Source organism: Notothenia rossii, assembly GCF_949606895.1.
Source record: "Notothenia rossii genome assembly, chromosome: 8".
Lineage (NCBI taxonomy): Eukaryota > Metazoa > Chordata > Actinopteri > Perciformes > Nototheniidae > Notothenia > Notothenia rossii.
The window spans coordinates 39437721-39453019 of record NC_136906.1 but is presented as its reverse complement, the minus strand read 5'-3'; the positions used below and the strand labels follow the sequence as shown (position 1 = coordinate 39453019).

Genomic DNA, 15299 nt, shown 5'->3' with positions numbered 1-15299 from the left:
ACTCTTAAGGGTTAAGTAAAACAATGAAGGACTTGTACTTTTCTTGGGTAATCAACATTATCCTATTTGATACTTTGTCTTTATTACATTTTCTCAGCAAATTTTTTACTCCACAACATTTCTTTTACACATTTAGTTACAAGTTACTTTGCAGATTTAAGGTTTTGTGATTATAAGGTTATTAATATAAAAATCCACACACATATTATAATATTATAAGTTAAGCTACCCAGTAGTGTATAAAGTCATTCAAATAAACCCCAGCCTTACCAAGTGCCACATTGAGGAGATGAACACAAAAATACAATATTTTTTATACAATAATTAAAAATATATCTTGCTTAAATTGATTGTTTTGCATAATAATTACTTTTACATAAGGTACTTTATGTATATTTTGTCACCAACACTTTTCTACTTTTACTTTAGTACAATTTTGAATGCAGAACTTTTACTTGTAACAGAGTATTTTACACTGTAGTTTTATGGTATTGTAATTTTACTTAGTCACATACTTCCTCCATCTCTGCAGTTTGTAAGTTATTTTTCTGTCCCACTGTGACCAACCTGCAGTCAGTGTGTTGGAGGCAGCATCAGTCCCAGATGCTCCCCCTCTTCACGTTTGAGAACAGCGCAGAGCCAGAGAGGATTGTGGCAGGACCGGGGCAGTCTGAACCCACCATGGACTACATTACCCAGCAGACTGGACCCCTCCACCACACCTCCATCACCAGGTCCTCCTCTGACAGATGGAACACCGCCCATGTTTAATGCCAAAGCCTGCCTGCACTGAAAATGAGTGTCTTGTTTTGAAATATACGCCCGTCTTTACAGAGGGTTCAGCAGCGGGGGGGGGGGGGGTGGGGGGGGGGGGGGCACTCTCTTAATTTCTTCATAATATCTGTACAGAAGTCTCTATGAGAAGTGCTCTGCCAAATATAACGTCAGCTGGATATCTGTGTGACTGACAGCAGGTGGTGTTGGGGGGCCTGCATGTCCGAGCCCACAACACACACATGCTGCTGTAAACCCTCTTAATACCCCCCCCCTCCCCCCTCCCCAGATTCCCTCCATAGATTGCATGTAAAGGACGTGTTAGCTTGATAGGATGCTCCACTGCTGGTCTGTTCAAAGGGTCTCCCTCTGTCATGATACCTGGCTGCATCTGTCTCCATCACAAAAAGTTAAATACAACAGTCCCTTTCCCATCTTCCCTCGTGTCCTTGTCATTAAAGAAAGGTAAAGAATGTGTCAGAGATATGGGACTGAGCAGAGCTTCATACTGCATGGTTCCTGATGTGTGTGAGCTCCCGGCTGTGTAAACCTGTGTTTGGTAGTCACAGAGTCTCAGCAGACATCATAGGCTACACATGGAACATACATGTAATTTATAAGGACAGCTTTTAAAAATATGGAGCTGTCCTGTATTCAACAAGATGAGTCTCTGATGTGGCCTCATATTCTCTTGCTGTTTTATAATAAAGGACCAACTGCTGAGTGGACGCCTCCTGGTGTTATTTTTTTTATACTTCCTTTTTTTGCTTTCTTTACAGTGTATAATTACTGACAGTTCCATAATTTATTTCCTTTTAAAGAGAACAGTGCCTGAATGGGGACAGTCTACATTATATTCAAACAGTGCAGTGAGTATACCTCCTTTGGATATGTACCTAAACCATTTTGGGTCTGTGAGTTTCCCCATTTTTAGACTATCCCCTTTAATGTTCAGCCATTGTGCCATTTCTGCACTCTGGAGCCAGGTCTTCTTGCTGCACTCTGGAGCCAGGTCTTTGTGGTAGCCTTTTTACCAGCAGCAGGGAGAATCTTGACAAGATATTTATCTTCTACAAGTATAGTTCCTTCCATATTTCAAGGCAACTTTGAGGGATTCCGTAACCTAGTTCCTCGCACTGACCTCCTGCTGTTTACCAAAATCAACCTTTATTCATCCCGAGGGGAAATTACATTTTCAATCTGGTGTTATTGACTTTACATCACACAATAGGCTTGATGTATTTATTTAGAGGTGTCAGAGCTTAGGGGGTGCAATGGGATGGAGGTTTGCTTCCATGCTCAAAGACACATCAGTGGCAAGGAAACAAACAGGCCTCTCTCCAGCTTACTGTCCCCCTCTGTCTGATCAGGACCGGAAGCAGCCACCGCTCAGTTTATTCGCAGCACAAATTATTCCAGTTTCCCCACATTTAACACTTACAGTAATACAACATCATTTTACCCAAAGATAAATTCAGATGATCTAGGAGACATGTACAGTGTAACAGCCTGCAGTTTTCCACAGAAGACACAAGAATCTCAGACAGGTATTGTTTGTCAGTGAGGAGTGTTTCAGGTACCGGTGCTGTGTGTTTCACTTAAAAAAAACATGAGAGCTTGCAAGACATTGTATAGAAAAGAAACTAAAAGTAACTTTAATTCACAGAAATCTCAATGAAATCAGCCCACACAAATTAGCAGACAAGTAAACTATAAGGCTGGTGTCACAATGTCCCGAAATTGACACCAGATGGACACACGAATATGAAATTGTGAATTTCGCACGAAGATGGCCGCAAACTTGGTCAATGGCCGAAGCAAGTACGATACCTACCCACAAATTGTACTATAATACGATGGCTACACGACGGCATTGCGAGGGCTTCACGTAGTCGTGTTGCCTTCCTAAGACAATCGGGCAGCTTCTTGTTTCCTTCGTATTGCCTTCGTGAGGCAAAAAATGCCCGATGGGACCGATGATCACACGAAGTAAAGACGGAGATGACACGATTTTACAAGATACCCTCACGCTGGCCTTACGAAGGGCAAAATGGACACATGAATTCAACACGCAAAAACCTTCGGACGGTCTTTCGGCTATTTTTTGGCATGCCAAAGATTCTGCCACCGCTCACGAAGCTGCTGCCGGAGCCTGAGAAACTCCACCGGCGGTCATACGATGGCTTAAGATGCCCTCACGAATGGCCCGATGTTGTTACGATCAGAGCCGAATTTGAACATTTCCTTTATCGGTTGTCCATCTGGTGGATTGGGAGAATGTCATATGGTCAGATGAAACCAAAATAGAAGTTGGGAGTTGAAAGTCTGTGTTGCCCAGCGACAGCCCCAAAACATCACTGCTCTAGAGGAAATCTGCATGGAGGAATGGGCCAAAATACCAGCAGCAGTGTTTGAAAACGTTCAACCTCTGTCATTGCCAACAAATGATATATAACCAGGGCTGCACAAAAAAAAAGAGCACCGGCTCATTTGAAAAAAGAGCACTGGCGTTGATGTTCGCCTAGGGCGCCATCTGGGGCAGCTGGTAGTTCTGGGTGGGAAAAAAACATTTTTGACCGTTGGTGCTCACCCTTATTTTTCGCCTTGATGTAACAATATTCATAATTAAGTCAATGTAACACCCTTTTCACCCCGGTTACACGTTTCATTTGCCTTGTACGATGGGTGCTGTAAGTGATGAAAAAACCTGCTGGTTGCCCGATCGGGCAATCTATTATACCAGTATCATGCAGCTCGCGGATCCAGTAATGAGTGACCCGACAGTAAAACTAAACATATCTATAACTAGTTACGGTAGTTTGAGAGGTAATTAAAATAGCTACGTGTGATATTCTAACCTGAGGTGTGTGTTTTGTCCGCTCACCGCTGCATGTGATCATGCAGAACTGCGTGTCGACTCATCAGCAGCAGCTGATCTCTCTCTCCCGTCAGATTAGACTTCACTCGCGTTTATGTCAATATTGATCAGATCTAGCTAGTTCTAGCTAATGATAGGACTACCTGCTTATTAAAAGACACCTAAACAATAAGTGTCGCTATGCAACTGGGTGAGGCCACAAAGTATAGCGCAGCATTATGCATTTGTTTACATGCCCACCGGAACCCCGAGGCATTACCAACAGATCAACACACAATCAACCCATACAGGACATCTCTTTCTCCACATTAAGTGTTAGACATTAGAATTGACTATTCTTGTCTGTCACATACTCTTCTTCTCTGTCACATAAGTGGCGCAACTGAAGCGGTATTGTGCTAAAGGGAAATTATTGTGATCGAAGAGATTTAGATTTTGCCGGCCAACGGGAACTCGGTTATGGCTAGAAAGGATCAGTCTTGTGTAAAACTCTCGCGAGAGTTTGGCTAAATGTCACGTGGCTGAATGTTTACGTTTGGCAGGCAGCCTTTCAGTTACGATCGTTAACATCAGTTGGCCACAGCAAATGATGGTGAGAAGCTAAACTATCTATTAATTATGTCAATGACAGGGAGTGTGATTGTTGAAATAGGGTGTTAGCGGTCTTGCTGGTGTTCAAAGAAGAATGACAACACTGTAGATCACCAACACTATGGTTTATTTTTTATTCACAGGCAAGTCAACGTTGTCGCAGTAAAAGTCCCAAGATAGCTCCTGGTGCAATAAAATGTTCCCTTGCAGTGTTTTACTATTAAGTCTGATGTTTCTCTATTAATATTGCTGCTGCATTAATGTGTATGTTGCATCATGTTACTGCTGTAGATATGTTTCCGAGCCGCTCCGATTACAACGAGAATGTGACGTCATATTTACACTAGACGGATCCTTTCTAGCCATATCCCGGGAACTCTGACGTCGCCATTTTGTATGCTTCGCGGATACGCTCGGCTCCTCTCGACTGCTGCTCGGGTCTGCTCGGTCAGCTTCCGGATGAGGAGGCATTCGTTCGACCAACTTACAGTAGATAACATTACAAACATTTTTAACAGGGGCCATAATAGTGTAAATAATGTTTGTTTTGGCAGTTACAACTGAATGTAATGTTTTCTACTTTTTTACAGATGGAAAGTGTCTTGACCAACAACTTAAGTATTTCTTATAGCTATGCAGGGCATGCAAGCGAGCAAACACAAACAAGAACAAACAAATAAGTGAAATGAAGAATAAAATTGAAATTGTACAATATAATATTGTGCTGGTTCATCTTATAATTCAGTCTAGAGAATGCACCAGACAGCATAGATCTAAGACCTGCAAAAATCTAAATGCTCTAGAGGGAGGCCCCCCAAACCCTTCGTGGCATTTCGTCCACACGCATTTTTCAGGGCAATCTCTTTTGGGCTCAGGGCCATCTGTAAATTAGCTTAGATGGCCCACAGGGCCATCTCCCAAAATCCTTAATGTCATGCACTGCACACGGACGGCTATTTCACCTCATCGGTTTATAGAGCTCCTGTTCGTTCATGTTTTCAATGGACGAGAGTGAAAATGGAAAGAAAAACGCTATTTGCTGTTTGTTTATAGAGGCGAAGTCCCTCCTCTTCCGGGAGCCTCCATGGGACCCCGGAAGCGGAAAATTATACATTGAAGTCAATGGAGAGAGAAAAGTTATCTTTTGATCCCGTTTGAATTGTGCCACGAATGACGCATATGATGTTTGTCAATCTTAAAGAATCATTTCCATGTAAAAAAAAGTCACAGTTTGTCGTAAAACTGTTGAAATATAAGACTATGAAAAATACGCAACTAGAAAGACTACAAATCCCAAATGCATTCTGGGTCGCGTAAATGATGTCATAGGCGATAATGCTCCAAGACTGGTTGCGACCAGCGCCGTATAGACTGAGAGTTACGTCATCTCCGTTCACTCCAATGGACCACATTTTACAGCAATGGCGGATCGTGGAGCCTCTCAATCGTTCCCCGGAAGTTAGCGCCAAGGCTAGCAGAGCTGTAGAGTTGAGCCATAATAGATCGTTCGTGACGGACTTTTAAAGGTAAGAAGAAGTTTAAAGATTTATATTGCGGATATTATCAGTACATCTGATTCAAATTAACATGTGTATTAAAGGACGTCAGTGGATTATCCCTAAATTAGTAGATTTAGGGAACGTTTACAGATAACAGATAAAGCTAGGATACCGGATCAAGTTAGCAACACACGTTGAACAGCCTTTTAATTGTAAATTCCGTTCCTCTTAATGTCATTTCATCCAACGTTGTTGAATTAGAGAAGAGGGGCTTCTAAAAGGGATTGTATGCGGGGGTGGAGGGAGTTAAATATTAGATAAATATAACTTTGGTGCTTGTAAGAGTGAGTGTTTTTAGCAGAGCCATATTGTGTCCTTGTGATTATGTTGATTATTACCTGTCTGTATAATGTTGCAGCTCAGCTGATTGATGGCAAAGGGAAAGGGACTTAAGTGAGAGTGAAAACACAAGGTAAGTTTAAGACTACTGTTTTATATAAGTAAGCATGCTTAACATGTATTCTATCACTGTATTATATAAGTAATTTTGTTAGTAACCTACTGTATGGCAGGTGGAGGGGCACTGATGTTACAGGTGGAGGAGCAAAACTGCAAGACTGCATACTCACAAGACAGAGAAATCAAAGTTTATTCTCCAGAGAAGAGGTTGATTTCACTTCAATTTTTTATTTCATATTTTCTAAAGATGTGGAAATGGCAAAAAAAAAACTTGAGAGCTGTAACCAAGACAACTGTAACAACATGAGTAGAGAGCCACCAAGGTTTTGGTCCCTCTCTTATTCCATTTTGCCAACCCAAACTTCCAGGTACATGACGGGACACCTTGCTTGTTTATGTTGTTTGCGCTCCTCTGGCTGGGTGCTGGCAGGTGGAGGGCAGTGATGTTGGCAGGTGGAGGGGAAGTGATGTTAGCTGTTACACACCAGGCTCAAACTTAACACATTGCATCCTTCTTTGCAGTGTCCTTATTCCTGGAAAGGGAATCTGCAATTCCTGCAGAGTTTTGTAACCCGTTGGTCCGCACGCAAAGCGAATTTTTAAAGCCTTCTTAATTGTCTCATTGCTCCATTTCATCCCCTTTGTGGTGAGTCTGCCTAATGCCTTAAGTTGGTCTTTTGAAAACGTTTTCTTATATTTGTTGTCCCTACTTTTCATTGTTTTCTTGAGAGCTGCATTTTCCTTCCTGATTTTTCTTAGTGCAGCCTTTGCTTTTTTGGTGATTACTTCTTGGCTCTTTAATTTTCTCTTTAATTTTTTTAATAGATCTGTTTGACTGGCTGCTGGTTCCCTCGTATGCTGACTGGCTGCTGGTTCCCTTGTATGCTGACTGGCTGCTGGTTCCCTCGTATGCTGACTGGCTGCTGGTTCCCTCGTATGCTGACTGGCTGCTGGTTCCCTTGTATGCTGACTGGCTGCTGGCTGAGTGGGTGGTGTCCGCCCTCCCTGTTTCTCCTCACTAGCCATGTCCTCTCTTTCTTCACCCTCACTTTCCTTTCTCTCAGTCTCCTCATCCCTTCTTCCCTCAATCTTTGAGACTAATGTAAGTAGAAGACGTGGCACTGTAGATTTTCGAACATTTAAAATATTATACCACTTAAAAATAAGAAATATTACTTTTGTTACTAAGAGTTCATACTTATTATACCTGTGTCACCTTTCACACTATAGCTGTGATCATGAGCTATGGCCTTTGTAGATACAGGTCCCGGGGTGAATCGTGGTGCAGGGGCCCTTCTGTTTTTGACCACAGGGCGATGCACGAAGATGGTGGGTACAGCCTCTGCTCTCAGCCTAGTCTTGCCCTTTTTTGTCTTGACAAACTGGTCTGCATCAAAATGTGCCTGCGGAGTGACTTGAGGTTACTTCACACACAGAACAACTCAGTTTTGTCTGCCCACATACATATTCCATAGTGGTTGAATACACAGTATTAGGAAACACCTTATACTTACTGGACATGTTATACTCATTACATACTGCATATAAAATATGACCAAGAATGTGAGACAACTTTATAGAAATTAATATCACATCTATTACTGATGCCATTTGTCATACTTTGTTAAACTCACAAATAATAAAGTTCCATAACTTCAGTTGGGAACAAAGACCACACCTTATCTCCCCAAGGCAATTTCCCATCCAATAGGTGTAATATATAGGTGTGTACAACCCTTTCTCCTGTCTGTTACCCCCTCTTTCAGCACAAGAACCAGAGGGGGATTAAATGGAGCCTGAATGCTTGCATTGAGACCCTCACCCTGCACCCTGAGTCTCAACTCTGTGTTTTTCAAGCCTTTTCCTGTTTTTTTGTATTAAACAAAACATTAAGCTTTCCCAATGGTGTGGTTTTTGTTTTGTGAAAAAGTGCAAATGCAGTGTTTGTATATAATTACCTCACATATTTTTTTGCTGTTGGTCGGGAAATTGCTCCTGCTGACTTGAGCCAGCCATTTTTTCCTCCGCTCTGTGTCAGTGGGGAAGCCGTACATTCGTACTCCTTTCTCGGAGCGATTTGAGCATCCCCAGGCAGCACAGCAAACCATGGTGGCGACTAGGAGGCAGCACAGCAAACCAGGACAACACGGAGGAAAAGGCACAGACAAACTGCATGATATGCTATTCAATGTTTATTGAATTCAATGTATTTGCAATGGATTTTCCTAAAACCACACATTTAACATCATCATCATCATGCTGCTGCTGCTGCTGCTAGTCCTTTGATAGTCACCTGTCGGTCTCCTGTCCTTTCTGAAAGCCATAAAGATGAAATTAGTCATTTAGATAACTTGTGTCCTCAATTACCATGGGATTACTGAAACTACCATGAATTTAAGAAAATGGTAGAAATTAATCTAATCTGAATTTTGAAGCATTCCTTTAGATCCCCTCCCTCTAAATATATCAATAAACATTAGAAAGTGATGCTCCTGACTACCATACAAGTTTAAGAAGATAATATTGGTTTTAAAGAATTCAAAGCTATAAACAGCAACAGGCTCTTTAACCAAGGCACTGTTAGCCTAGCATGTAAACTAGTTGTTCACACTAATCCTATGATCACTTAATATTAGCAAATTCTATTTTATTTTTTAAAACATATTGATGTAAATACATACACATATCGATTTGTTGTATAAATATTGCAAATCAAAACCTTTATTCACTAATAATGACCAAAAATCGTAGTTCTATCTCCTGTTATCAATGCATTCACATTGCCCTCCATGAACTTCCGGGGAACGATCCTCGTCTACATGAACCACGTGACGATAACCGTTTTTGGACTTCCGCTGTCGTAACTCTTCTATCTATATGGAGCTGGTTGCGACCCTATATAAAGGTTGCGACTCGCAAAGCAAAGAAGAAGAATATCTTGCAATTAAAGCAAAGAAGAAGAAGACTGATTTATTCCCTCCAATAAATATAAGAGATTGCTCCAATAAATTCACTTTTACAAGATGCCTGTGTGCTTTGTACCAGGTTGTAATCACAAAAGTGATCATACCACTTGCTCGTTCTATCGCTTCCCGTCTGATGAAAGGACCAGGAGTCGTTGGACCAAACATATCAGGTAATATACATGTTTTGCATGGAACATAGTCAAGTTAGCTACCTAGCTAGTAGCGAGCATGTTAGTTAGCATTACATTACTTAGCCTTGTCATTTGTATTAGCCTTAACATGAAGTAAACCAAAATGTTAAACAGTAAGAGTAGTCATGATGGTAAGTATGATGTGAAACATTTGAAGAGTAGCCTATCGCCCCCTCCACCAGGTGCTAAGGGGGCGGGAGGTAGGCTAACGCCACATTAGCATCAGCGATCTTTTCTATTTAATGCTATATGCACACATGGTTAACATGGAACATTAAAAGATCAGGCAGTTCAGGAAGAGTCGAAGGAAGGAAGGCAGGCAGCTTTGCATGACATTCTTCTGGACGTGTTTCATTGTGATGATAGTGAGAGTGAGTCAATCTGTTTGTTGGAAAGACAGTAGTTGAGTGATTACTGAGAGAAAATTATTAAAAGAGATAATTATTCAGTGTTGTTACATTAAAGTGTTGTTACTGACCTTTTTCTCTTTTATTTTCTTTACCTCACCTGTAACTGCTGAGACCCTGAGGAACATGCACACTGGACTGACCTGCTCTGGCAACCTGATTTCCACTGTACGTAATAGTATTTGGTTATGGTATATTATTTATATAGGCTACATCAAAGGCACAATGCACCCCCCAGACACACATGTATTGAGTGTGATATTTTGCATTGGTCATGTGAAATCATCTTTACATACTAGAAAACTGTAGGAGCGGCAACTTGTTTTGAAATTGAAATTTTAATATCCGATAATAAAGTTGATCTGTTTTCTTTATTCTTCTCTCTTCCCAGCTCCATCCATCACCATTCTCTGTTCCTGCAGGTCCCGCTAGCTAATCAATGCTTTATTTTTTTACACAATTACAAATAAAGTCAATGTACTGTATGACATGAAGTTGTGCTTCATTCTGAGTCAATAATAAATTCATTCTGCCTTCAACTTAAAAATTATTGTGGACTGCACCGACATCCATGTAACTGCCCCCCAGTAAGATGAACCAAGCAAAGCTGACACTCAACCTACAGCTGTGCTCTTAACTTTACATGCAGAATTTGTGAAATATTGGTAATAACAGGTTTAAATGATTATTAGTAATTAATTATATAATTTGCTAACGTGACGGCCATCTTTGTGATGGTGGCGTGTATTGTGCGAGACCAGAGACCTGTAGTTCACGGAGCGGTTTCACACAAAAAAATGTGTAACTTCACAGTTTTACGACACATTTTTATTTTTTTGACTTGCAAAATGTTCTTTTAATTTGACAAACATCATATGTGTCATTCGTGGCACAATTCAAACGGGATCAAAAGATGACTTTTCTCTCTCCATTGACTTCAATGTATAATTTCCCGCTTCCGGGGTCCCATGGGTCGGAAGTAGATGGGCGGGACTTCGCCTCTCTATATCACTAGGCTTGTTTGAGACAAGCGAGACCTGCGCAATTTCGATCAACGTCTTGCTCGTGCGTTGCATGATGGTTAGTCAATTTGTCCGACTTGCTCTGTAGGCTCGCTCACATGAGACGTTGAAATCTCGCGGGACAAAGACGCCCGCAGCCTTGAGAGCGAGGCGCGGCGAGGCGCCGCTGTTCCTCTCCACGGGCTGCGGAGGCGAAATGCTTGATGGAAAACGACTCGCTGGTATCTCGAGCTGAGCGCTCATTGGTGGTTTTTACCCCGTGCTGCTGATGAAGCTCTCCATTGGCTCGGCAATAGTTTGTTGTTCTTTTGTGTCAGTTTTACGTCGCCACTTCCATTCACATTTTTCATCATTGTTCCACAATGTTTATCATCATGAAATTAATATCTATATATGTTATACTATACTTGCACTGCTTACCGTTTTTATACTTTATACATCTTAGCATATTCATACACACTGTTCATACTGCTCACAGGCTGCTGTGCAGGGGCGCCGTAAGGGGATGAAAGGTTAGGACGATTCTAAGGGCCCATGAGCAGGGGGCCCCAAAATGTTTAGAACATTAAGAAAAAAAATGTAAGTACCCTTTCATAAATAATTAACATTAATATAACGTTATATTGCGTAGTAGGCTACTCACTAAACTTACGATTCATTTAACTTATTTTCTTCCAAAAGTTAATTATCCAAAGCCTCTGTACACCCCCCTCTATTTACATGTAATGGTTTGGTCCTAAGACTCCTGCCTCCAAACGCAGCACTTTTCTAGCAGAGTGAAAGCATGTGAGGAGGGATGCGGTGGGTGTGGTCCATGAGTGGTGGAATTTAGTCTGTTAGCTAAGCGTAGTCCATTGTAAATTGTAATGTTTTTTTTTACTAAGCTGACATTAAGTAGGCTACTGTTAATATCTTCACAGAAAATTCAGAGGTTTTTCATTTCACTGCTCTTTTAGCTGACATTAAATGCAGGTACATGTTTATCAGCTATTCATACTAAATCAGTTGTCCCTCCCCATGGTGCCAGGACCAACAGATCCATCTTCAGGCTCAGCAGCCCTGTCCCCCTATAAGGCTGAACCTGAACCAGCTTTTCTCCCAACTGAAGGAGGTGAGCAGCATTGTGTTGAATGACATGCCACTTAACATATCTGAAGGGAGACTGGAATACAACACATATATATATCAAAACAAAAAGCAAACATCTCATTTAAATTATACATTTCAAACACAGTATTTTCCCACATAGCCACTGATCTATATAAGACAAAAAACTGCTTTTAGTCTATTTAGGATGTTTGAAGCGTTGAGTGATCAGTCTGTATTAGGTAAATTAAATGTTAATCACCAACATTTTGGTTATGATATTAATACTAATATTAAAGAATATATTATCATATGTGTCATGTACTCTACAGAGCCAGGGCCCTCTTCAGTTTTGTCAGGAAGGTGTGTGGAAGTGGAGGAAAAGGTGAAGGACAGTGACAGTGCCAGTGGCAGTACAAATGTAGATGATGAGGATGAAGGCTCCAGTGAAGACAAGAGAAGGTGTACAGAAAGGGACAGACAAAGTGAGGAAAGGACAGACAAAGTGAGGAAGCTGTAAAAAAAAGACTGAGAAAAAGCAATAGGCTCTGATTTGGCACCACCATAAGGCCTTTTCATTTCCATTACCGTTGTATTCCACTTTAATACCTGCATATTTTGTAGTTGGTATGTATATTTAATTTTTAAATCTGCTGCTTATGTTATTTTTTGTGTTATAGCATTTTATAAATGATTTTGTTGGTGGTAATGTTCACTTTATTTTTAATTTAAGAGGTCATGTATATTTAAGTTATATTTATTTGGATTTATGCATTCATGTTGAGAATGTTCCATTCATAAATGTTATTGTTAGGCATGTACACCATAAAAGATGACTATTGATATTTATTGTCAGGAATGTTAGTGTTATATCAAATAGTGAATTCTACTGCAGCAGAATGTTGCACGTCTGCACAGTGTTATATTTTCACAGCTCAGTGTCAGTAAATATTGTGCGGTTAGTCTTGGACTACAAGATAGATGCAAGCCTGTACATGTGGAGTTATTTAAAGCATAAATGAGTGGGTTGGGTTCTGGAGGTGTGGTTAGCAATTGTGCTTGGTTGGCGTGGCCTGGGCCTGGTGATGGGCAATTTGATATCTTTTCACGGGGCCCAAAATCCCTGGCGGCACCCCTGCTGCTGTGTATATCTAGTGTATTCATACCCCTCACTGTGTATTCATCATTCAATTCATTCTATATTTTATCCTGTAGATTGTGTACATTACTTTTCACTTTACTGCTTGTTGCACTCCTGGTTGGAAGCTAAACTGCATTTCGTTGTCTCAGTACCTTTAATATGTGCAATAACAATAAAGTTGAATCTAATCTTGAGCAGGAACAAATGTATTTACTTAGTACATATCTGACATTAACGATTAAACACGTGTGCATTCTTTATAAATGCAAACCGAGTCAAGCCGACTCCGGAGGTGGCGGTATGCCCCTTAAAGTGGTTTGCAATCCGCCAAAAAACCGAGAGAAGAAGAAGAAGAAGGCGAAGAAGTAGAAGAAGAAGAAGCCGACTCGGAGCTGTCCGACTTCAGGCGAGCTTTTTGAGACCTCCCCCGGCTGCGATCGGCTATTCTCGTCTACTTTCGAGGCGAGCCGCAACGCGTCTCAAACAAGCCTACTGAGTCTGTTCTTCTTCTGTCTTCCGGTTGTTCCGGTTATTGCCTCTTTTGAATGATGAATACACACTACCGCCGCCTGCTGGTAAGGAGAGTTATTGCCAATCACGCATGCGCAGTTCATACGTGCTCGGCTCGGATTTGCGGTGTTTTCCAGTGTGCGAAGTCGGCAAATACGCAGGAGAGTCCGGCGACGCAACAGTCGGTGTCGGCGACTTCTCAGGTGACTGGCCGGTGTATCTGGGCCTTGAGATGACAAAAGAGACTTTCGACCAGAAACCAGCTGTTGACTTGTGGATGCAAGCAGCTAACCGCAAACTCAACCAGAGAGAAAGTAGTACATCATCAGCTACCATGTCTGACAGAGAGGAAGACAGTGAGGAGAACAGTCAGGACGGTAGTGATGACAGCTGGTCGTGCTAATGTTGCGTTGTGTTCAACTCTGCATGTGTATTCAGTGCCGTGTGTCTGGCAAATAAAGTCAAGACCCCCTCAAAATGTACAGTTTATTTCATTTTAAGGATGAGCACCAAGCAACATCTCCAGGTGCTCCTTTGAGAACCAGGGCAAAAAAGTTATGTGCACCCCTGTATATAACAAAGTATTGAGATGAACTTTTGTTATTGACCAAATACTTATTTTCCACCATAATTTGCAAATAAAATCAGACAATGTGATTTTCTTTTTCTCATTTTGTCTCTCATAGTTGAGGTATACCTAGGATGAAAATTACAGGCCTCATCTTTTTAAGTGGGAGAACTTGCACAATTGGTGGCAGACTAAATACTTTTTTGCCCCACTGTATACTGCCACAGAGCAGATTCGTCAAGTTGTAATGACTGATTTGAGTGGTTGTAATAACCAAGTTGCAGCTGTAATGGAAAATATATTTTTCTGCAAGTGCATCACTAAGTTCATTTTTTTTGTACAAGCTCCCAAACTTTTTTTTTCTTCTGTGACTTCAAATTGGGTTCACAGATACGTGGATATTTTATACTAGTGTAAATGTATGCACACAAGCTCAGATTGTTTTTCTGCAAGTGCTAACATCAGGTTTTACAAGCTCTCGCATTTTGCACCATATCTACCTTCATACATCTCCGCTGCTATGAGGTCAGCTGTGTGATGCATGGGACTCCATCTCCCATGAGGCTGTTCTGAGGACAGGTTGCCGTTTTCTCTTCTTTCACACTCACCAAACCAGGCGACTCCTGGTGCTGAGCTCAGCGCTCTTTATATGCAGACTGAGCTTCTTGTCTGGGATCAGTTATGTTTTTGGGAGTGTGGTCTGCAGCAGGCATCATGATGATTTCATAAATAAACTTAAGTAATTGCCTCATGCCAAAATGTGCTGCCCACGCAATAAACAGTTTGAACTTTTTTTTCCATACAGAACCAGACAAAAAGTGAGGAAGGCTCGACAACAGTCTATGGAGTGTTTAATTAAACTTAAAACACCATACAAACAGCCCCCCCTCCATTTCTTAAAGTGTCAAATAAAAAGGTATGCACTTAAATAAATCTTTATTTAGCCTCTCGCTGATTCTGTTGCCATCATTGGAGTTATTGCTCTGCATGATCTGCCGTTAATCAATTTGTGAAAATATGTCAAGTTAGACTGAGCAGGTCTACACTTCCTGAAAGTCACTGAAGCTTTCTAGGAAGTGTCCTGTGTGAGATCAGAGTCATCTCTTCACCGGCTCGTGTTCCTCAGTGTGTGTTTGAGTCCTAACTTAAATGTGAGGTGTGTGGTCAGTGTGTCTGGTAGGCGATGGGGGGGGAGCCCAGGCTGCTG

The 15299-nt window shown here is 41.3% G+C and overlaps 2 protein-coding genes and 1 long non-coding RNA gene across 4 annotated transcripts in view; 1 reads left to right on the top strand and 2 right to left on the bottom strand.

Moving 5' to 3' along the window:
• Positions 1–6678: 6678 nt before the first annotated feature.
• LOC307015202 (uncharacterized protein) lies at positions 6679–8309 on the bottom strand (the record flags this gene model as incomplete). Its single annotated transcript, XM_079643680.1, has 3 exons — positions 6679–7322; positions 7409–7604; positions 8160–8309. 3 exons carry the CDS (start codon positions 8307–8309, stop codon positions 6679–6681), a joined length of 990 nt encoding a protein of 329 aa, XP_079499806.1.
• A 2946-nt stretch (positions 8310–11255) lies between these two features.
• LOC307015204 lies at positions 11256–13841 on the top strand. The gene is made up of 3 exons (XR_013801439.1): positions 11256–11366; positions 11815–11898; positions 12206–13841. It is a non-coding gene; the product is annotated as an uncharacterized lncRNA (long non-coding RNA).
• Positions 13842–14926: 1085 nt separating this feature from the next.
• The window catches only part of rrn3 (RRN3 homolog, RNA polymerase I transcription factor), a 77252-nt gene continuing 76879 nt past the window's right edge, over positions 14927–15299 (bottom strand). For both annotated transcript variants that reach the window (XM_079643678.1, XM_079643679.1), the window contains one exon: positions 14927–15299. This exon is cut by the window's right edge and continues 95 nt beyond it. In XM_079643678.1, coding sequence (XP_079499804.1) covers positions 15257–15299 — 43 coding nt within the window. In that variant the 3' untranslated portion in view covers positions 14927–15256.